The 22865-nt window shown below is 43.0% G+C and overlaps 1 protein-coding gene across 1 annotated transcript in view; it reads left to right on the plus strand.

Moving 5' to 3' along the window:
- The first annotated feature begins 1532 nt into the window (after window positions 1-1532).
- The window catches only part of TAF2 (TATA-box binding protein associated factor 2), an 89434-nt gene continuing 68101 nt past the window's right edge, over window positions 1533-22865 (plus strand). The window contains exons 1-9 of the mRNA XM_060243270.1: window positions 1533-2902; window positions 4955-5009; window positions 9163-9323; window positions 13141-13259; window positions 13933-14074; window positions 15951-16182; window positions 18331-18515; window positions 20224-20337; window positions 21141-21240. Of these exons, the coding sequence (XP_060099253.1) occupies window positions 2850-2902; window positions 4955-5009; window positions 9163-9323; window positions 13141-13259; window positions 13933-14074; window positions 15951-16182; window positions 18331-18515; window positions 20224-20337; window positions 21141-21240 (1161 nt within the window). The 5' untranslated portion in view covers window positions 1533-2849. The remainder of the gene's footprint in view (window positions 2903-4954; window positions 5010-9162; window positions 9324-13140; window positions 13260-13932; window positions 14075-15950; window positions 16183-18330; window positions 18516-20223; window positions 20338-21140; window positions 21241-22865) is intronic.

Consider the following 22865-nt stretch of genomic DNA (forward strand, 5'->3'; position numbering starts at 1 on the left):
GTCTAGGGCCTTTTCTTTCCTCTTCCAGGAAATCCTGAGACATGTCTTTGGTAGACATTTGTTGTTTTACATGCCTTGTATCTGACCTAGCAGAAGGTGGAATGGGGACGATGTTTCCCACATCCCCCAGTGCTTCCTTTCTCTGCATTCCATAGAATCATAGAGTTGGAAAGGACCTCCAGAGTCATCTAGTCCAACCCCCTGGACAATGCAGGAAACTCACAAATACCTCCCCCTAAATTCACAGGATCTTTACTGGTGTCAGATGGCCATCTAGCCTCTGTTTAATAACTTCCAAGGAAGGAGAGCCCACCACCTCCCGAGGAAGCCTGTTCCACTGAGGAACCGCTCTAACAGTCAGGATGTTCTTCCTAATGTTGAGCCGGAAACTCTTTTGATTTCATTTCAACCCCTTGGTTCTGGTCCTACCTTCTGGGGCCACAGAAAACAATTCCACACCATCCTCTAGATCGGGTTGTCAAACGTAGTGCTCCAGATATTGTTTGCCTACAACTCCCATCACCCCCAGCCATTGGCCATGCTGGCTGGGGCTGATGGGAGTTGTAGGCAAAAAAATAAATAAATCTGGAGAGCTACCGTTGGCCACCCCTGCTCTAGATGACAGCCCTTCAAGAACTTGAAGATGGTGATTGTATCACCTGTCAGTCGCCTCCTCTCTAGGCTAAACATCCCCAGCTCCTTCAAGCTTTCTTCATAGGTCTCCAGACCACTCACCATCTTCATCGCCCTCCTCTGGACCTGTTCCAGCTTGTCTATATCCTTCTTAAAATGTGGTGCCCCAAACTGAACACAATACTCCAGGTGAGGTCTTACCAGAGCAGAGTAAAGCGATATACCACTAAAGCCCCTCCATTCACACAGGTCCTACTACCCCCAGTATAATCTTTCTGGGGGGTGGGGTGGGTCTAAAGAGACTGCAGGGGAGGAGGGGGACCCTTTATCTGCTCTAGTTGCTGGTTGAAGCCCATATAACGATCCTAACTTTCGCTGAGCTCACAGGTTGCCCTATTTTATTCTCACAAACAATCCTGTGAGATTAGACCCAGGGATTATGCACCTGACTTGATTCACTCCATTAAGCTTCTAAGAGCGGGCTCGTGGATTTTTGCCAGTCTTCTTGGATTCCCCACGTACGAACTTGAATTGATTGCCGCCTTCACTGCACAGCGCCGCCAAGCCATTCCCCCGGTTTGAAGCCACAAACCGAACCATTTGCTGCTAGTCTTGACTATGAGGGCAAAACCGGTTGCGCGCGTGCGCGTTCCGGGGGAAACGAACGCGTCTCTACTCTGCGCATGCGCTTCAATCGTCAGGATTTGGGTGTTTAAAAACTCCCCCCCCTAACTTTTCTTTACCACACACACACCAGCTGTCTAAAATAACTCGCCCGATAACCTTGGCCTAAATTAAACAACCCCACAGAGAAAAAACGTCGCCGACGGCGACCTTTGAACCGACGGCGGGAGGTCAAAGGTTACCAATAAAATGGCGCCCTCCGGATACGCAAAGCTGATTGGGTGCGCAGGGAAAGGGTCGAGTGACGGAGCCGCGGCGTGAGGCGGTCGATGGTCCCTAAGCTGGAGAAAGAGGTTCGGGTGGCTTCCTTGCCGCCGCCGGCGTGAGGACCGGGAACCGTCCGCCCTAGCGGTCTCAGAGCGAAGTCTTCGGAGCGTGTCTCTTGACTGTATGTGCGAAGAAGTGCTGTCCCTCCGGGCAAGCTGCCTTCAGCCTCACCACAGCCCGCCTCGAGCCTCCGAGCGCCACTGAGCAAAAGCGGCGCTCCTCCGAGGAGGGCAACCGTCGCGCCTCTGCTTGAAGAATCTAATCGTGAAGAGTTACACCGCCACTTCTTGCAGATTCTCCTCTCAGCAACCTTCGTCCTTTTTTGAATGCCTTCCAGATGCCACTCCGCTAACAGCACTACAACACACCCTGTGCTATGAGCTACCCCCAAAATGCACGTGTTCTGGGTAGATGCCGTAGTGAATTAGCCGTGCCCTGGCCGGAAATTCATAGGCTGGCCTGGGATCCTACATCCCAGCATTGAGCCAGATGGTCCCTTCCAAATTAGATGGTGCTGGAGTGAAGCTAAGTTACTGTGGGTGGTCTTTCTTCCCAGCAGGAGCACCAGTAAAAAAAAACCCGACTTCCCTTGTTTTGGAGGCTTCTGTAGAAAGGCACTCATGTGTTAGCGACATACCCCTAGACCTGCCTGAGAATCGTGGTAGCACTCAGGCACTCTTCCTAAAGTCTGTTCAAGAGGAATGCTGATGGGTTATTGTCAGTATTCCTTTCTTCATACTGGAATACCAGTAGTAACCTGTCTGTTCTCTAAAGGCCTCTCCTCAGATCAATCCTAGAAAAATACTACTTTTTCCATTATACAGCTGTCTGCTGAAAGAAGCAGCATATCGGGAGCTTTGTTTAAAAGTACATAAACTGGTCATTCCTAGTTTAGATGTGAGTTTCAGAAACTGGCTTTTGTGCATTCTAGCTGTACTCCCTTGCTTCATTACCTCAATGGATGGCGTCTTTGGAACTAGACATATTGTATAAAATCTAGTGTAATATAACTTTTTCCCAGATCTTAGGGAGATTCTTTATAAAGTTCCCTAAATTTCTTTCTGTATGCTATTTGGCTTTCTGAATAATGGTCCCTTTCTGGATATGTCCATGGCTGTGCTGTTCTAAGACTTGATGGTGAAAGATCTGTAGTGAGAAGAGTTCACAAAGAAAAGGAAAATTAAAAGGATCTTTGAGGAGGCTCCTGTTGAAGATGGTGGCAGTGTGCATTTGATTCTCACTGAGGTCCAGTGGTGCTGTTCACGATGAACAGGAAGAAAGGAGACAAGGGGTTTGAGAGCCCAAGACCATACAAATTATAAGTATCTATGATAAATTTTTGTGTCTTGTGAGCATGTTTTGAGGATTTTAAAGTATGCAACACTTTCTGAAATGAAAAACTGCATGTTTGCTGAAGGCTAGTGAGCAGAAAGATTGTAATAGGAATGCCATAGAGCTGTTAAAGTTGTACTTTGACAAGCAGTTTTAAGTTAGTTATTTGCATTGTTTATAGTCTGCTTGTCCTACTGAGACTCAAGGTAGAACACACAGTGTTATATAGGAATGGGAAACTGTGTATTTGCTTTTAAAAGGTAAAGGTAGCCCCCTGTGCAAGCACCAGTTGTTTTTGAGTCTGGGGTGACTTTGTTTTCACATTTTCACGGCAGACTCTATAGGGTGGTTTGCCATTGCCTTCTCCAGTCATCTACGCTTTCCCCCCCAGCAAGCTGAGTACTCATTTGACTGACCTCGGAAGGATGGAAGGCTGAGTCAACCTGGAGCCGGCTACCTGAACCAGCTTCTGCTGGGATCGAACTCAGGACCTGAGCAGAGGGCTCTGGCTGCAGTACAGCAGCTTTACCACTCTGCACCATGGGCCTCTTTTAATATTTGCTTTTAGTACACATTAATTTGGGGAGGGGCTGTGAGTCAGTGGTAGAGCTTCTGCTTTGCAGGTTCAATTTCATGTGTTTCCAGCTGAAAGAACCAAACAGTAGGTGATGTGAAAGACCTTCTGTCTGAGACCCTGGAAAGCAGTTGGCACTCTGAGGACAAAAGACAGATCTTGATGGACCAGTGGTCTGATTTGGTATAAGGCAGTTTCATGTGACTTAACCCTGACTTAATTTCCTGATCCCGACAGTCAAAATTAGCTTGATATCTGAAAGTAGTGTACAGCACAAATAAAGTCAACTAGAATATTTTGATTTCTGTGCATTACCGTTATGCATGTTGAGCTAGGTAGGATTAGCTCCTCTTTTTACCTCATTTTAAAACTAGATTGTGGATTTACAATCAAAATAAAGTCTCTCCTTTGTTAGTGAGCCAGGGTTCTGCAGTGATAACGAAGAGAGGCTTACATTAAGATCAGAACAGTTTATATGTAAAATATACTAGAAGAGAACTTGGATTTGGGGGGGAGGGATTGCCACACCCTGTTTGTGCTGTTCAAGGGCAAGAGAGATTTGGAATGATTAAAGATTCAGCTGTCCATTTGTAGCTGCCTTACTAGAAAAGGTAAACCCTAAAGCTACTTCTTGTTATACCATCATATGTAAAACACGTATTAGTATATCTAATGGTGTACAAGGAAACTTAGAATCACAAAGTTGAAATGGGGCCATACAGACCATCTAGTCCAGGGTGGCCAAACTTGCTTAACATAAGAGTCACACAGAATAAAAAATCAGATATTTGAGACCCGCAAGACATGAATGTCAGATGTTTGAGACCCACAAAGAAGGAAGGAAAGTAGATGGAGGGAGGGACAGGAGGAAAGAAAGCAACTTAAACTTTAATTGCATTCTCCAAGCTGCTGGCTGGCTTGGCAAAGTGATTTAAAGAGAGAAACGCCTTCTTTGAACTGGCTGACAGGGCACTGGGGGCTTTGAGATCCACACAATATGTGTGAAAGAGCCACATGTAGCTCCCAAGCCTAGTCCAACCCCCTGCTCAATTCAGGATCAGCCTAGAGCATCCCTGACAAGTGTTTGATAGAACACTTACAACCCTTTGTGGGTTCACATAATCACTGATGATGTTATGAACTGTTCTTTTTAAGCAAATAATATATGTTTTTCATGTTACATTATCAGAGAAGCTTCTTACGTTTATGACGGTGTTTAGTCATGCATTCACACATAAACAACTGTTTGCTTAATGTTAATTCCTGAATCATTACTGAAAACACTGTTTCTCTATTGGCATTGGCTGAGTGGAAATAATTCCCCCCCCCAATAAAGTAGCTTACCACACCCACATCTAAAAACCATTCTATGACACATATACTCATTTATTTTCAAGTTGCGCATTTGCTTGTGTTTGCCAAGATACTTATTTGAACTCTGTTTTTTTTTCTTCTGCCCAGCACAACGCACCAGGTGGTCTGTATCAACAACATAAATTTCCAGAGAAAATCTGTGGTTGTAAGTATAACTGGTATGGAGAAAATGTCAAATATTTTCTACTTATTACAGCTACCAAGTGGGTTGGGGGGGGGGGGTTAATTATTTTTCTCCATCTCATTCTCCTCAGAGTTGATACACTGCATTTGTGTTGTATCATAGACAGTAAAAGCCCTCCTGAGAAGCATTGTTCTTTTCTTTATCTATCTGATCTGGCCTTCTACTCCTGACCACCAAGCTGGTCTGCAGATGCTGAGTGCAGCGTGCTGGCTTAGTTGCTAAGAGTGCTCAGATCTGTGTATTCTGATGATTTCTGTGAGAATATACAAAAGGCTTAAATTTGACTTAATTATACAATCATTTTAAACACATTTCTTGTTTTACAAAGCAGCAGGATGCAACAGCAGTAATGACAACATAACAAACCAACTGATTAGCCCTAAATTCACATGTTAATCTGGTAATATATTGATACCCCCACAAAAATCAGTAGCCCAACCTACAAAATACTGAATAACTACAGATTAATGGAAAATTCAGGTTTCTGGGTCCAAAAAGGCAAGCCTAGGAAGCAGACTTTGAGGTGTCAGAGATCAGCTTGCCGTTCTTTTGGGAAACAGGCGTTCCCCATTAAGCAAGATTCAAGGGTAGTAGCACCTTAAAGACTAACATGATTTCTAGGATATAATATTTTCAAGAGTCAGAGCTCCCTTTGTCAGATACAAATGGAGCTTTGACTCTTGGAAGCTTCTACCCCGGAAAAGTCATTGGTCTTAAAGGTACTACTAGACTCTAATCTTGCTGTTCTACTGCAGATCAACATAGCTACCCACCCAAAACTATTTCCACATTGAAAATCATAAGAACAGATTAAGCCTCACAAGCAATGTTCCCTCTAAGCTGTGGAGTCTTGTGAGCAAAAATTCTACTTTGTGAGCTACTGGCATTAAAGTTGTGAGCTACGGCATAAATTATTGTGTTCTGGGGTCGTCCTTCCTGAGCTAAGACAAAAAGGTGTGAGCTGGAGGCTAAAAATCTGTGAGTTAGCTCACGCTAACTCAGCTTAGAGGGAACACTGCTCACAAGGCATCCAGACTTTATAGGAACTGAAGCTGGATGTACATTGTATTCCCGCAAGATGCTTTGCAGGAATCAGTCTGGAAGGTTATAAAGTCTTGGATGATAATTGCTGGATCCCTCCCTTGTAGAGAAAGCCATTGCATCGTGAATCTCAGTTGCAAGGACAAAGGGGAACTTAACATAGTTAACTGTAGAGGAGTAAGCCAAAAAGGTACGCTAAGTAATTACCATCACAAAGAAAATATCACTGTAAATTGCTATAGTGCAAAAAATATACAATAAATTATGTTGGTGGTATACAACAAAGATTTTTAAATTTATAAATCTGTAGTGCTCACAGGCACCCTGAAACTGTTTACAAATATGTGAACATATAAGGCAAGTTGAGTACTCAACGAAGTAATGCTGTAGTTCCAATAAAAGTCAGATAGTGCATGCAAAGTCGCAAAAAGGTATACAGCGACAACCCATATCAATCATAAATGCAGTTGAGAAGCAATAAGCAGCAGTAAAACACCCATTCTGGATATCATGGTGTTTCAGTTTCTCTTCATCAGTTGCAAAAGACATCTAGTAGGCTGCTTCAGTGAAACCAGATTTCAGCATCTCAATATTCTGGACATAATAATAATGGGATCCTTAATAATGGAACCTTACATGCTCAAATATTTGTAAATGGTTTCAGGATGCCTGTGAGCACTAAAAATTTACAAATTTAAAAATCTTTGTTGTATACCACCAACATAATTTATTATATATTTTGCAGTATAGCAATTTATAGTGATATATTATTTGTGATGGTAATTACTTAGTGTGCTTTTTTGGCTTGCTCCTCTATACAATTGAACCGTGAATAGCTGCATTCCTCCACCTCATGTTGATTGGGAATGGTGGTTTTCATTGGTGCAACCTCCTGTTTTTCATGAGCTTTTTGTATTCCCAGAGGTCCTTAATATATTCCATATGCTCCATTTCATGTGCTCACCCCCACAAGCTTCAAATGAACCCATACCACCAGCAATGTTTATTGTTGTTCTCTTAGTTACACTGGGGGAAGCATGAATTGCTTCATATTTTTTTTTAAATGAGGTGAATGGGTGCTCAAGATAGCATTAGTTACACTTTTGCTCTAACACTTAACGTTTCCAGCAGGTCAGGAGAATAATGTTCTGTTCCTTTTTCAAGAAGCTTAATGGGGTTTTATTTCCCTTCAACACACTAGGCTTCTAGAGACAGTATTTTTTGTCCTGGCCTTTTGGTAACCGTGCCAACAGTATTGCCTGCTCTGACTGGCAATGGAACAGCCAGTTTGGTGTAGAGAGCCAGTTTGGTGTAGTGGTTAAGTGTGCAGACTCTTATCTGGGAGAACCAGGTTTGATTCCCCACTCCTCCACTTGCACCTGCTAGCATGGCCTTGGGTCAGCCATAGCTCTGGCAGAGGTTGTCCTTAAAAGGGCAGCTGCTGTGAGGGTCCTCTCCAGCCCCCACCCACCTCACAGGGTGTCTGTTGTGGGGGAGGAAGGTAAAGGAGATTGTGAGCCGCTCTGACTCTTGAGTGGAGGGCGGAATATAAATCCAATGTCGTCGTCTTCTTCTCTCCAAGGTCTCTGGTAGAGGTCTTACATCTCCTGCTATCTGATCCCTTTACCTGATTGAACCTGAGACCTTCTGCAGGCAAAGCAGATGCTCTGCCCCTGAACTATAGCTCCTCCCACTTTGATTGGGTTGTGATGTTACCACCAGAGTTCCCTCTAAGCTGAGTTATCATGAGCTAGCTTGCAGGGTTTTGGCCTCCAGCTCACCCATTTTTGTTTTAGGAAGGATGACCCCAGAGCACACTAATTTATGCAGTAGCTCACAACTTTAATGCCAGTAGATGACAAAGTAGAATTTTTGCTCACAAGACTCTGCAGCTTAGAGGGAACACTGGTTACCACAGCTGTTTGCTAGACTTTGGGATTCCTTGAAGGGAATCTACAAATAGGTGGGAAAGCCAAGTAAACTTGTCCAGTATCAAGACAAATTTTGAAGCTCAAAAGGGAATGGTTTTCATGTATACGAGCGTTCTGACTGCAGCACTGTTTTTCTTCCTCCACCAGGGTGACTTTTTTTTTAAAAGCCTACTAAAATAGTTTATACTTACCTTCCTGACCCATTGGCCACCTCCAGTCTGGTATATCTACTGCCCTCATCTCTGCTGACATCAGGGCTTTTTTTGAGCAGGAAGGCACAGGAATACAGTTCCTGCTGGCTTGGCATCAGGGGATGTGGCCTAATACACAAATGAGCTCCTGCTGGACTTTTTCTGCACAAAAGTCCTGTGTGATGTCAGGGGGTGTGGCCTAATATGTAAATGAGTTCCTGCTGGGCTTTTTCTACAAAGAAAGCCCTGGCTAACATAATTGTAGTGTTATATGTGCTCAGTTTGTGACATGTGTAAATATATTTCCAGTTTCATACAAAGCAGGATTCTCAAACACAAGCAGCATAAATAGTGCAGAGGGGTGGCAAAAAGAAAAGAATTGGTGTGTGCTGTGGACAGTATGTTGGCTCAGGCACACCTAACTCACATACCCAGACAACTTTCAAAGAGAAAAGCCAAATTGGAGGCAGGACAGCGTTTTGTTTGTCTGTTTTGCCCTGTGGCGCAGAGTGGTAAAGCAGCAGTACTGTGGTCCGAACTCTCTGCTCACGACCTGAGTTCTATCCCAGCAAAAGCTGGTTCAGGTAGCTGGCCCAAGGTTGACTCAGCCTTCCATCCTTCCGAGGTCTTTAAAATGAGTACCCAGCTTGCTGGGGGCGGGGAGTGTAGATGACTGGGGAAGGCAATGGCAAACCACCCCGTAAAAAGTCTGCTATGAAAACTTTGTGAAAGCAACGTCACCCCAGAGTTGGAAACGACTGGTGCTTGCACAGGGAACCTTTCCTTTTTTTCCTTTGGCATTTCAGGTAGCACAGAATCCTTTTTGCATGCATGCTTTAGCTTTTATAAAAATAAATCACTTTGAGTACAGACTTTTTCTAAGTAAAAAACACAAGACTGATTTCTATAACATGTGCCTGTGTCTTATGTTATGGTTTTAAATCCTTACAGGGTTATGTGGAGCTGACAATATTTCCCACTGTGGCAAACCTAAACAGAATCAAGCTTAACAGTAAACAATGTAGGATATACAGAGTGAGAGTCAATGATTTGGAAGCAGCTTTTATTTATAATGATCCCACGCTGGAAGTTTGTCACAGCGAATCAAAACAGTAAGTATACAAGTCTTATTTGCTCATGTTCCAGGAATCATCAAGAGAAACGATAGACATTTCCTTAAATATATCCAGAGCAGGAAAGCAGACAGAGGATCAGTTGGCTTAGTTTACAATTTTACGGATTAAACTGCATTTGTTAACTCACTGTCAACTTGGAAAAAGAGCTAGATTTGAATCCAGTAGCACCTTAGGGGCCAACGAGATTTTCAGGATATAAGCTTTCAAGAATCAAACTACTCTGTTGCTGGATTAGAATCCAGCTGTTTTTATTGCGGGCCCACATGACTACCCTCTGAAACAAAACTCAGAAGTGATAATTTATGAATAATGAGCTTGAACAGAACTTCATGGTTGGTAATAATTCAGCATTACATCTCTGGAGATCCGGGCCCTGCGGGATCTGCTTCAGTTCCGTCGGGCCTGTAAAACAGAGCTCTTTCGCCAGGCTTTCAGTTGAGGCAGTGGATGTCATTTGTTATTGGATTCCCCCCTTCATTCCATCCCAGTGCTATAAGACCTGCTGGACCTGGACAATAGGCCATGTCTGTGAGGCAGAATTTGCCATTTTAGTATCCACCGTTACTCTTTAATTTTAGATTTTATATACTTCAAATTGGTTTTTTACTGTTGATTGTATTTATGATGTAACCCGCCCTGAGCCTGTTCTACGGGAAGGACGGGCTAAAAATCGAATAAAATAAATAAATCGCATCCCCAAAAATATGCCCTAAAATACACCATTTAAGCCAAGGACAATGAGGCATCTGACAAAAGGAACCTTTGACTCTTGAAAGCTTATACCTTAAACATTTTGTTGGTCTCTCAGAAGCTACTGGGCTTGAAGCTTGCTGTTCAAGCTGAGGATCATGAAGAACTTTCTTAATGTCAGCAATAAATGAACGTAAGGCAAATTGATATAAATCCAGATATAGACGCTGTTGACACAACTCTTTATGTTCCATTTACAAGAGGCGAACACAGCCATCAAGTATCTCATTCACCGTACTGGTACTCTAGATAGATTCCTGCTATAGTGAGTCACATTTTGAGCTGGACCAATCCACATGAGGAAAAAAAAAGAGCAACATAAAGAATGGTTTCTCTGAAATATTAGCCTTTCTTCCAAGGAGTCTGCTTTTCGTTACATAAATTGTGGCCTGTTCCTGTCTGTGAATCCACTGGTATTTAGTATCTAACCACAAGTTCCCTCTAAACACAATCATTCAAGAAAAGCTGTCCCTTGGTGATAATCACAGGCAGAAAATTCCTGTTTCAAATTTGCTTTAAAGTATAAGTCCCTTTAAGTGCAAATATCCCTTTAAATCTGTTTTAAACAAGTATCTCTGAAACTAATATTGAAGCCGAGATCTGCATTAATTTTTATTTCTGGTGAAAATTATGTGCCGCGATAATGTATTTTATTTTTTTCATTTATACAATAACCGTTAAGATTTAACATAAAAACACTGTTAGGACTAAGGAGCAAAATTAAAATTGTTTTATGGGTGGTTGATTTTTGCTGGGCAGTAAGCCTAATTCTGGAAAGAAAAGTATGCTGATAGATTGCATTTACTGGAACTTTGTAGATTTGGTTGTTTATGGGAATAGTAACTCAAGGGTGGCTCTTGATGAGCATGGTTAAACTAAATCGACAATTCTTCCATGCTATATCAAACAGGTCTTGGGAAGAGGGTCTGGAAATAGACTCAGATGGGTGGCCATGTTGGTCTGAAGCAATAGAGTCTGAGCAAAAGTCTGAGTCCAGTGGCCCCATGTTGGTCTGAAGCAAAAGTCTGAGTCCAGTGGCCCCTTTGATTTAATTTTGGATTAAGACCAACAAAGTTTAATTCTTGGTATAAGCTTTCATGCACATGAAACCTTATACCCAGAATTGAACTTTGTTGGTCTTAAAGGGGCCACTGGACTCAGATTGAAGTCTCTGGAAAGGTAGCTTCCAAATTCTCTAAATAAATAAAGTTATATTTAGTGGGGAATCTATTGGATCGATGTAAGTTAGATACACTTTCAAGATTGGGCGGGTTAGGTATCTAACCAAACTGGGCTAGTCCATGTGTGACTAATGGTCGCTAACTCATAACTTGAATATTTTAACACTTGGTGGCTTCCAGTGCAATGGGTGAATTGCCTCCATTGATAACCTTTGTTTTGAGAATTTGCAATGTGATAAGGAAAGTTCTGTGGTATCTGCTGTATGACTGGTCAATCACACAAGCAAGTCACCACCAAGGTTCCCTCTAAGCTGCAGAGTCTTATGAGCAAAAATTTGTGAGGTACTGGCATTAAAGTTGTAAGTTGCTGCATAAATTAGTGTGCTCTGGGGTCATCCTTCCTGAGCTAAGGCAAAAATGTGTGAGCTGGAGACTAGCTTAGAGGGAATACCAGTCACCACTTGTACATATGTGAACTGACCCTTAGAATTATCAAAGTTCTGCTAGTATCTAGAATGTTTCCTTAAAATGATGAGGGTTATGCTTTAGATTTGGGGCATCTGTAGCCCCTGGCAACTAGAGCTAGCATCTAGAACACTTCCTTCAAATGACAAGGCTTGTGCTTTAGGTTTGGGATGCGTGTGATCCCCAGAGTCTCCTCACATAAATCGTTTTAGCTTTTTGAGCTTTCTGAGACAGATTTAAAAACATCCATAATGAGGCTTATTCTGCTTGTGTTAGGCGTGGAATGGGAAGTGAACAGAAAGCTCTGAAATGAGATCATGTCTGATTTTTGTGAAGCTTTAACCTTTTTCTTGTGCGGTGCCTGACAATGACTTTTATAAAGCACATAAGCAGTAAATGCAGTGTATCTTTTGCATGAGTGTCTTCAGAGGAAGGAGTCAGGCTGCTGCATATTTTGTTGGATTTGTTTTTAACAGAACTAGTTCATAATCTAATAGGAATCAAAAGTATTCCCTGTTCTTCCTTAGATCACCCTTTAAAAGAATGCTAGAGGTATGGTATGAAGCCATCCAGCCAAAGAAATCAATTGAGTGTGAAATCACCATCATTAGAGAGAAATAGGATGCAGAGGCTTTCAGTGGTTTAATCAATGGGATTTGCTGTGGTTAGGTATGGAAGGGTGGGTTCTTTGAATTTCCATCCACATGGCCTGAAATGTAAGATTACAGCTGTTTGTTAACGCCCAGAATACATTGGAAGTCCAAGTGGAAAATACCATGGTCATAATACAAGTGGTTTAAATTATACAGGCAGTACGTAGCCATTCGGCAAACCATGATTTTGTCAGATGCGGAAAGGTGAAAATGGATTCAGTGTACACTGCAATAAACACACTGGCTGCCATTTTACTCCTGGACCCAGTTCTGCCTGTTGCTTCTTTGATGCCCATGGTGGCTTGGGATTCCCCCCCTCCCCATCCCTCAGAGATCGCCTCTTTTTCTACAACCCAAGTTAGTGTTTACATATGGTGGGCAGACTCTGCTCCATGTGCACAGGCCAAAAGAGACAAAAACGTTTGGGTCAAGGGACTGAGTCTTTGCTGCAACTGTTCCATAACTTGGGGATAGTTTCCCGGATGAGTTCTGAAGCAGTCCAATTCTTGAAGCTTTTCTGAGGGGAGGCAGACCCCTCCTCTTTCAGAAGGCTGATGACTGTTGAGTGTGCTTTTGCTTTGTTGCTATAGAGTGCTACATGACTTACTGAGGCAGTTTAAACTGTCTTTTATTGCCTTACTGGATATTTCTCTCCAACACGGTGAGAACTTCATTTGAGACTTTTCCCCTTTACCTCAGCTTGAATTTGGACCTGAAGAGAACTGTTGGGTTTTCTCATTGCAGGAGAAACCTCAACTACTTTTCCAACGCTTACGCTGCCGCAGTCAGTGCTGTAGACCCAGATGCCGGAAATGGAGAGCTGTGCATTAAGGTGCCATCAGAGCTGTGGAAGCAAGTTGATGGTAAATTGTAGAGACCCTGTTGATCCTTAAAGGCCCTGCAGATTTTGAACCCCAGTCCAGAATCTTTTTTTATGTGGGCAGTTTGGGGTTGGGCAGCTGATGGACACTGCAGTGCCAGTGAAGACCTACTTTATAGAAAATTGCATTTCAGTTGGGAGTCATAGGTTATCTTCAAAGATCTCAGCTTCACGAGCACTTGTATTTCTCTCCCCCCCACCTCCCCAAGTTGTTAATATGGATGCTTTTGAAGAAGAAGACTGCAGATTTATACTCTGCCCTTCTCTCTGAATCAGAGACTCAGAGCGGCTTACAATCGCCTATATCTTCTCCCCCCACAACAGACACCTTGTGAGGTGGGTGGGGCTGAGAGAGCTCTCACAGCAGCTGCCCTTTCAAGGACAATTCTACAGTAACTATGGCTAACCCAAGACCATTCCAGCAGCTGTAAGTGGAAGAGTGAGGAATCAAACCTGGTTCCCCCAGACAAGAGTCTGCCCACTTAACCACTGCACCAAACTGGTTCTTGCATGGCTGAATATTAAAAGCAGTTAATGTGGCAAAACTCTCCCACTGAGTGAGTCTCAGTGAAAAGGTTGGACTTTAAACAAAGTAAGCATATAAATAAATACATAAATATGACCTTCAATGTGTGGTTGCTGTTTTATTGCTACAGAACTAAAAGCCCTGAAAGTGCACATCAACTTTTCTCTGGACCAGCCAAAAGGAGGCCTTCATTTTGTGGTACCCAACGTGGAGGGCAGCCTGGCCGAAAGAGGGGCCCATGTCTTCTCTTGTGGATATCAAAATTCTACAAGGTGAGAGTTGTACAGTTTTGCCTCCGCAGAACCCAGCTAATGTAATTCTCCTCGAAACTTTGTTTTAGCTAATGACAAAGCGCCGTGATATTTAGTTCTGCTGTGTTTCTTGGTTATTCCTTAGTGTCTGTAGAACCGCATCAGAGTTAATGTTATCTCTGTACAGGGGTTGGAGTGAATCACTGTGTACTGTCCTTTGCAGAGACTGTAACTGCCCATGCGTTGAGAAGAGCCAGTGGTAAAGCGTAATTTCTAGATATAGAACCACAGAGTTCAAAGGGGCCATGTTAGGCCATCTAGTCCAACCCCTTGCTCAATGCAGGATGGGCCTACAGTATCCCTGATGAGTGTTTGTTCAGCTGCTGTTTGAAGACTGCCAGTTAGGGGGAGCTCACCACCACCTCCCTAGGCAGCCAATTCCACTACTGAACTACTCTTACTGGTTAAAAAAAAATAATCCTGATCTCCATTGGGTACCTTTCTACCTGTAATTTAAACTTCTTATTTCGAATCCTGTCCCCCTCTGCTAAAGGGAACAGATCCCTGCCCTCCTCTAAGTGGCGGCCTTTCAAATATTTAAAGAGAGCAATCATTGCTCCCTCAGCCTTCTCCAGGCTGAACATTCCCAAGCCCCTCTGCCTTTCCTTGTAGTTGAGGATGTTCAAAAGTAGCCCTAGCTGGCTTTTGGGTAAGTCAGTAAGTTGACTTTGTTTTCATTTTAAGATGTTTCCAAGCTGCCTGTCCCTAGTATGGTGAGCTCAAGACTTTAAAGACTCTTCCACTAAGTAAAAGTCTTCCTCGGGTAAAGCAGCTGCCTCTGTTGGAGATAGACTCTTAAGGCTGGTATATCGTCTGCCTAATTCACCAGCCAGTGCCTTACTGTCCCTGATGGAGGCCATAGCAGACTGGGCACTGGAATACCCACAGCTCTTAATCCTGGATGATGTCAGTGTCCATGCCAATGACGTGGGCTCCCTGAGGGTGACGGACCTGGTGTCATCCATGGCGACATCGGGGCTCTCCCAATACGTGACAACCACTACCCATCAGGCAGTCTTGCTCCTGGGAGCCCTTGCCCGATGATTGTTTCCACCGGAAGGAAGGTGTTTTTCAAGGGCTGGGATTTCCTCCTCACTAATAATTTGTATGGAACGGTAAAGCCTTCCCCAGTTGCACAAGGTGGTCATTGTAACCTACAATTTAAGGAGTCCAGGAGCAAGAGACTTCAGCGTCTTTCTGAGAGTTTAATTGTCCTCCAGAGTTTTTTTGTCTTGTTAAATAATTCCTCGAGCACTCTCTTTGAAGGATTTTTTGTTTTATAGAGTGGACTTGTTTATTGAGATATAGATTGAGTAACTTACCAGTACTTTGCTACTGCTGGAGACGTGGAACGTTTTGTATTAACAGAGTAATTGCATATGACTTCACATTTACTGTTGTACATTACATATAAAGTTCACTGTGATATAAGATATTGAATTGTATGAGGAGTGCATTTTCCTGTGTTTTATATAGCTGTGTGATGTCACGAAGGAGCAGAATCCAATACATTTAAATTATGCACTTTCCCATAACATGGACGTTTTGCACAGATCCTAAAGCAGCTGTTTTTTTTCTATATTACAGAATTACACCCTGTTGAGAATGTATTAAAGTGGCCAGGTTTTTGTGTTTGGGCATGGATAGAATATGGTTGTACTTGTGGCAGAGGCCTGGGGCAGGATAAGTGATACCTAGCCACCAGCATCAGCTTGCTCGTGCCTTTTTGCTGGCAGAACCAGTGAACTTTGATCCATATTGAGAGCTAAAGCATCAGTGTTAGGAGTCTTGAGTTGGGAAAGATCAATGGTGATTGATGATCTGATTTTTCCTCTAGGTTTTGGTTTCCTTGTGTCGACTCATATTCTGAACTTTGCACATGGAAGCTAGAGTATACGGTCGATGCCACAATGGTGGCTGTCTCAAATGGAGATCTGGTAGAAACAGTATACACTCACGATATGAGAAAGAAGACCTTCCACTATATGCTGACAATTCCAACTGCAGCCTCTAATATTTCTTTGGCTATAGGACCATTTGAAATTCTTGTTGACCCATACATGCATGAGGTATTGCTTTTCGTTTGACTTGTTGTAGTATCCTTTATATTGGAGGGGATTTTTGGTGGTGTTTTCAGGCAGAGTAGGGTTGGGGTTATACTGTTACTGTTACATTAGTAATATGAATTTTAGTTAGGTTTTACCAGGTTTGGCCAAACTTGCTTAAAGTAAAAGCCACATGAAATAAACATCAGATGTTTGAGAGCTGCAAAATGAGAGGGAGGGAGAGGTGGAAAGAAAACAACTTTAAATGCATTCTCCAACCCACCAGCTGACTTGGCTTGAAGAAACGATTTAAAGTGAGAAATGCCTTCTCCAAGTTGGCCAGTGGGGTGGTGGGGACTTGAAGAGCCAGACAATATGTGTGAAAGAGCCACAGTTTGGCCACCCATGGGTTATGCTAAACTGTATTACATTACATTGTAACTCAAGAATCCAGTTCTGCAGGGGTTTACTGTTGTGGGGTTATTGTTTTGATTTTCAGTGTATACATGTTGTAGTTGGATTTTTGAAAACCAGTAACCAAATAAAGACACAATTGAATGTATGTGGCAGTAGCTACCTGTACTGAATTGTATAAGCTAATGCTGGAATGTAACCAGACCTGTACAGCCTTTTCAGAACTCTGGAAATGGGGCACAGCCTCCCAAGGAGAGGGAATAAAACAGTATGTTTAATTGCTTAGTTTGAGACTACAGACTTATATGATACAATTATCAGGAGAAGGAGAAGAGTTGGTTTTTATACCCTACTTTTTTCTACCTTAAGAAGTCTCAAAGTGGTTTACAATGACCTTCATCTCCCCACAAAAGACCCCCTTGTGAGGCAGGTGGGGCCGAGAGAGTTCTGAGAGAACTGTGACTGGACCAAGGTCATCTAGCTGGCTTCCTGTGGAGGAGTGGGGAATCAAGCCCAGTTCTCCAGATTGGAGTCCATCACTCTTAACCACTACATCATGCTGGCTCTCTGATCAGAATGTTGGACCAGGACCTGGGAGACCTGGGTTCAAATCCCCACTCTGCCTTAAAGCGCAACGAGGGACTTGGGGCTGAGCCTGGCCTACCTTACAGAGTTATTGTGAAGACATCACAGGCCATGGAAAGAACCATGTATGCTGCACTAAGCAGCACCCTGGCAAGATGAAGATGTCTAGGCATAGGCAGCATACTTTTGAGCTGCTACTGCACTTGCAGTTCGTGGAAAGGTTAACTAAAACTGATACTTACAAAGATATGGTAACTGACGCAGAGAAAAAAAGAATCAGCATTTACAAACTGACAAGAAACGACAGAAGCTGAAAGAAAGATTTACATTCAAACTCTGTGATTCTGTCAATCAGTACCTTATTTTAGAACTTCATTTCATCCTAGCCTGAAGCTCAGTGTAGGTAGCTTGTTTTGTTCCATTATGACAGGGTTTTGAACCACTCTGTATTTAATTATTCAAAGTGGTGTCGGTTCTCTGCTCGCTGAATACCATCATGGGAAAACACTGAAATAAGGGGCAGAACTGTTTTTGTGGCTGTCCTAATGCTGAATAAAGGCAGATCATACATTTTCTAATTGTGGGCCCCCCTCTATCTGTTAGGGAACATATTTGATGTTAATTAAAACAAACGGTGCCCTTAATTTTAAATGGTTGTTTCATGGTATCCAGCTAGCAAACCTCCTATCCCATCCAAGCATTTGATAGGCTAGTGCGGAGTGAGGGGGGATAAAACATTTGTTACCTCATCAATGGCATGACATCAGGGTGAACATGGAAGTGATGTCACATGGCTTTAGGATTCAATGGAAACTAGTTTTACCATAGAGTTTCCACTGAATCCTAGAGTGGAGTGATGACACTTCCATATTTGCCCCAGAAATGCCATTGTGTCATCAAGTAACAGTGAACCCCATGTCTCCCGCACCCCCAGTCTCCCTTTGGCTGACAGCCCCTTTCAGTGATTGCGAAGTTAGACTCTAAACTGCTCTTCTTGATATTTTCCTTGGACGGAATATTATTACATTTTAATTGCATTATTTACATTTCTTGAAGTGGGTTGCAAAAAATGGGGTTGGAGAAACCTGGATACAGCCCAAGAGTTTTAAGATTTCCAATGTTAAAAAGTTGAGAGATGCCAACTTATATATACATGTTTCCTTTTTGTTGTAGGTGACGCATTTTTGTTTACCTCAGCTTCTCCCACTGCTCAAACACACCACTTCGTATCTCCATGAAGTCTTTGAATTCTACGAAGAGATACTTACCTGTCGCTACCCTTACTCCTGCTTCAAAACGGTTTTTATAGATGAGGCCTATGTTGAAGTAGCTGCCTATGCTTCTATGAGCATTTTTAGGTCGGTGCTTAGAATTTTTATATCTAAAAACTAGGGTGGTTTTTTTTTTTTTTACAATTTATTGCTGAAAGTAAAAGCCTGGATTTTATAACCTTCTTTCCACTTGCTCTCCTCGTAATACACTGTGGAACATATTCATCTGGTGCTAAGCACTTCGGTTCATGCAAGCTCCAGTGTCTTTCAATATGCCAAGAAGTGCCTAGTGCCAGAGGAACATGCTTCCTAATGGAGGATAGTTCTGCAGTGGACAGAGAGGAACATGAGGAGGAAAAGTGTATAATCTAAGCCAGTAAGGTGCTGCAGTCACTTCCTAGAGAATTTCCAATGCTTGTTACCGATCACCTTCAAAGGACTTTTATTTAGCAGCTAATTGAGCAAGTATTACAGGTTGGGTCCTACAGAAGAGCTCATGGGTGGAGTTGGTGGTATGGATCTCTTTCCTACATTTCCTTTCCCCTAGCAGTTTCTTCTTTGTTCATAGTTGGATGTTTCTGAACAAAACACACCATATAGTACAATGGGCTGCAGTGAGAGTGTGGGAACCATGTGGAATCGTCCCTTCCTGCATCCCTGGGGCAAGCTGCTAGGAAGAGTTGGGTAGATGTGGTTTTGCCCAGTTCCTTCTACCTCCTGCAGACCTCTGCGCTCCAGCACATTTTGTTTGCAAGATTCAACCCATAATACTTGGCTGGTGTTTTCATGACAGCCAAGCTTGTTGGGGAAGATAGGGGAAGCTCTGTACCACCGACTCCCCTTACAAGTTCCTCATGCAACTTGGTACCTCCAGTATAAGAGCTGTCTTCCTTAATGTGAGCAGTTTTATTGGGCCAGAATCCCAAAGGAAATTGCTAGGCTTAGGATGGGTCTCTCTCACTCCAGAAACAATGCTTGGATCTGTATGGCACTCAACGCAACTTCAGAAGCAGCCCGTGATGCACTGCAGAGATCTGCTGGGTAGAAAGGGCAAAGGGAGAGGATGGAGGGCCAACGTTCATAGAACGTGACCCCACACAAGGCAAAGGGCTCTCTGATTTGTACAACCTCCTTAATGTTGCCCTGTGCAAGCACCAGTCGTTTCCGACTCTGGGGTAACGTTGCTTTCACAACGTTTTCACGGCAGACTTTTTACGGGGTGGTTTACCATTGCCTTCCCCAGTCATCTACACTTTCCCCTCAGCAAGCTGGGTACTCATTTTACCGACCTTGGAAGGATGGAAGGCTGAGTCAACCTTGAGCCGGCTACCTGAAAACTCAGCTACCGCCGGGGGTCAAACTCAGGTCATGAGCAAAGCTTAGGACGGCAGTACTGCAGCTGTAACACTCTGCGCCACGGGGCTCTTCTTTCATACAAGAAAAGTATACAAAAACATTTGGAACAGTTAATTTAAGACCATTTAAAAGCTTCTGATCTTAACATTTTTAAAGAATATGTAATACCTGGTCTTTTTCAGGGTGGGGGAAAGAAACCCATCACAGAAGTTTGCAAAACAAATTGGCACCATTTACATTATTCCAGGGTCAAATACTCTTCACTAAAGTTTGTATTTTTGGAAGTTTAACTTTTCAAAGACATTTCTGTGTGTGGAGATTGAAGATTCCTAAAATGTTACTTTTTGTGTTGATTGTTTAAACGTAAGAGTAGGGTGGTATTGGTTTTATTTTATACACTATGGTAATTTGTGTGTGTTTGTATTTTAAAATTATTTAGCACAAACCTTTTGCACAGTGCAATGATAATAGATGAGACCCCGCTGACCAGGAGATGTTTGGCTCAAGCCCTGGCCCAGCAATTCTTTGGCTGTTTTATATCTAGAATGTCTTGGTGAGTACAGCTTGACCTGTAAATCTATTCATGTAGCATTTTGCTTAGGGGTATTTGTGGCAGGCCTGGCCAGAGAAGGCCAAGGGCAAGAGCAGTGGAAGTCCTTCCCAGGGGAAAGCTGCCCAAGTTCAAGAAATCGCCTTCAGGATCCCCAAGGAATCCCCGAGCAGTGGTCCCCAACTTTTTTGGCACCAGGGACCGGCAGCCCACCCACTGCTGCCCCAGGACCGGCAGGGTGGGGGAACTGAACTTGGCCTCCCCCCCCCCCACTCAGCCTCGCTGCCCCGCCCCCCGGTGGCACCTCCTCCTCCCTCCATTTTTATGATGTTAAGCCAGGAAAGCACCTTCCAGGCTCTTTAAGAGCTTACCCCCTCCCCGTGAGAGCCCTCTCAGCCCCACCCACCTCACAGGGTGTTTTTGTGGGGGGAGAAGATATGGGAACCGCTCTGAGTCTCTGATTCAGAGAGAAGGGCGGAGTATAAATCTGCAATTCTTCTTTTAATAACCTACTTTTTCTGTACCATCTAACACAAAATTTAATAGTTTAGCTTCAGAAGCAAAGCCCTTTGGTTTTCAGTAGATCTGTGATTTTTGAGTGTCTTCTGGCCAGGGGACAGATGGAAAAACACACCCACATTCACATCTTGGCTGGCCTTTTTAAAAAAAATTTTAAACATAGATGTGTTAGGATGCTGCTTACATAGAAGCTCTGGGAAAACATAAAACAGGAACTACTGTTCTCATCGTTTACAATGCTCTGTAAAATCAAATGAGATAGTCTTTATTCCTTCTTTTGCTTTCAGGTCAGATGAATGGGTATTGAAGGGAATCTCTGGCTATATTTATGGTCTTTGGATGAAGAAAACCTTTGGTGTAAATGAGTATCGACACTGGATCAAGGAGGTAGTATGTCCAGATGGATAGCTCTTTGAAAACATTTGCACACTTCTTTGTTCGTTCTTTTATTTATTTGGATAATTTTACTCCACTTTTCTCCACTGTGTGAGCTCAAAGCAGCTTACAGCATGCAAAAGCAACAGGCCACAAATACATACATAAATACAAGTTTCCTGGCAGTAACAAGCAAATGCACAGGGGAAGGGAACGGAGCAGAGCATATGGTAAAGCACTGCCCCTGATGGCAACACACTTTTTCTTCAGGTGCCTTTATGCCTTTATGTCTTACACATTTTAAGGAAGAAGAGATTGGATTTATACCCTGCCCTTTACTACCCGAAGGAGTCTCAGAGCGGTTTACAATCTCCTTTCCCTTCCTCACCCCATAGTAGACACCCTGTGAGGTAGGTGGAGCTGAGAGAGCTTTCCCAGAACTGCTCTTGAGCAGAACAGCTGTGTGAGAACTTGTGACTGACTCTCACAATGGTTGTCACATCAGCAGATGTATGTGGAGGAATGGGAAATCAAACCTGATTCTCCCAGATAAGAGCCTGCACACTTAACCAGTACACTACACTGGCTCTCAAGATATGTTATTGCAGAAGGTTGACTGAGATTTGTTTTGATATTCTTATGCCAATAAAGGTGAACTTGGCTTGGCTTGATTGACCAAGGTTTGGAAGCAAGTCAACACCATTCTGGAGATATTTAATAAGACAATACCACAATACACAGGCAGAAAGATCTACCTTAATAATTAGGCTGCTCTGAGTTATATGATTATCTAGCTATATCTTTAAGACAACTTGTTGTCATACTGGATTGCCCACTTAATTCATAAGTGTAAATTTACTCATTACTATTCTTGTATCTCTGCCTCTATGATGAAATAATACTGTCACCATTCCCTTTTTAGTGTGTGTGTCAACAAGCCAGCATGGAAAGTTTATATAGTTAGCATTTTACTCCTGGACTCAAAACTATAAAGAAGTAGGGCCCCAAATTTAAACTGGCTTTTGGTTCCTCACTTACATAATAGTTTTCTAAGTGTGGAACTTTTTTGTCCCTATGGAAGAACATTGGGGGAGGGGCGGTGGATCAGTGGTAGAGCATCTGCTTGGTAAGCAGAAGGTCCCAGGTTCAATCCCCAGCATCTCCCAACTAAAAGGGTCCAGGCAGAATAGGTGTGAAAAACCTCAGCTTGAGACCCTGGAGAGCCGCTGCCAGTCTGAGTAGACAATACTGACTTTGATGGACCGAGGGTCTGATTCAGTATAAGGCAGCTTCATATGTTCATCTGAAATGTCTGAAGTGGAGCAATCCACACTCTAATTCAGTACCAGGGTAAACCTAGGCCTCTTAGGGAGGCCATACATCCTTCAATCCAGCACATGATTTTTTAATTAGCTCCAACCATCTGGTTCTTTTACTTGGTCTTTATAGTCTATCAATAATACACAGTGTGTTTTGCCACAAAAAGGGCTTTTAAATTATCTTGGTTTAATTTTGTAGCCCCGCATCCTCCGTCTGCATTTTTTTTTCTTAAACAGCTTCATATGTTTCCACGAGAATAATGTTATATTCTTGCCACTCCCAGAGAGCATTATTGCCCACCATCCCCAACAGTAATT

The sequence above is a fragment of the Heteronotia binoei genome, chromosome 7 (genome assembly GCF_032191835.1).
Source record: "Heteronotia binoei isolate CCM8104 ecotype False Entrance Well chromosome 7, APGP_CSIRO_Hbin_v1, whole genome shotgun sequence".
Taxonomy (NCBI): domain Eukaryota; kingdom Metazoa; phylum Chordata; class Lepidosauria; order Squamata; family Gekkonidae; genus Heteronotia; species Heteronotia binoei.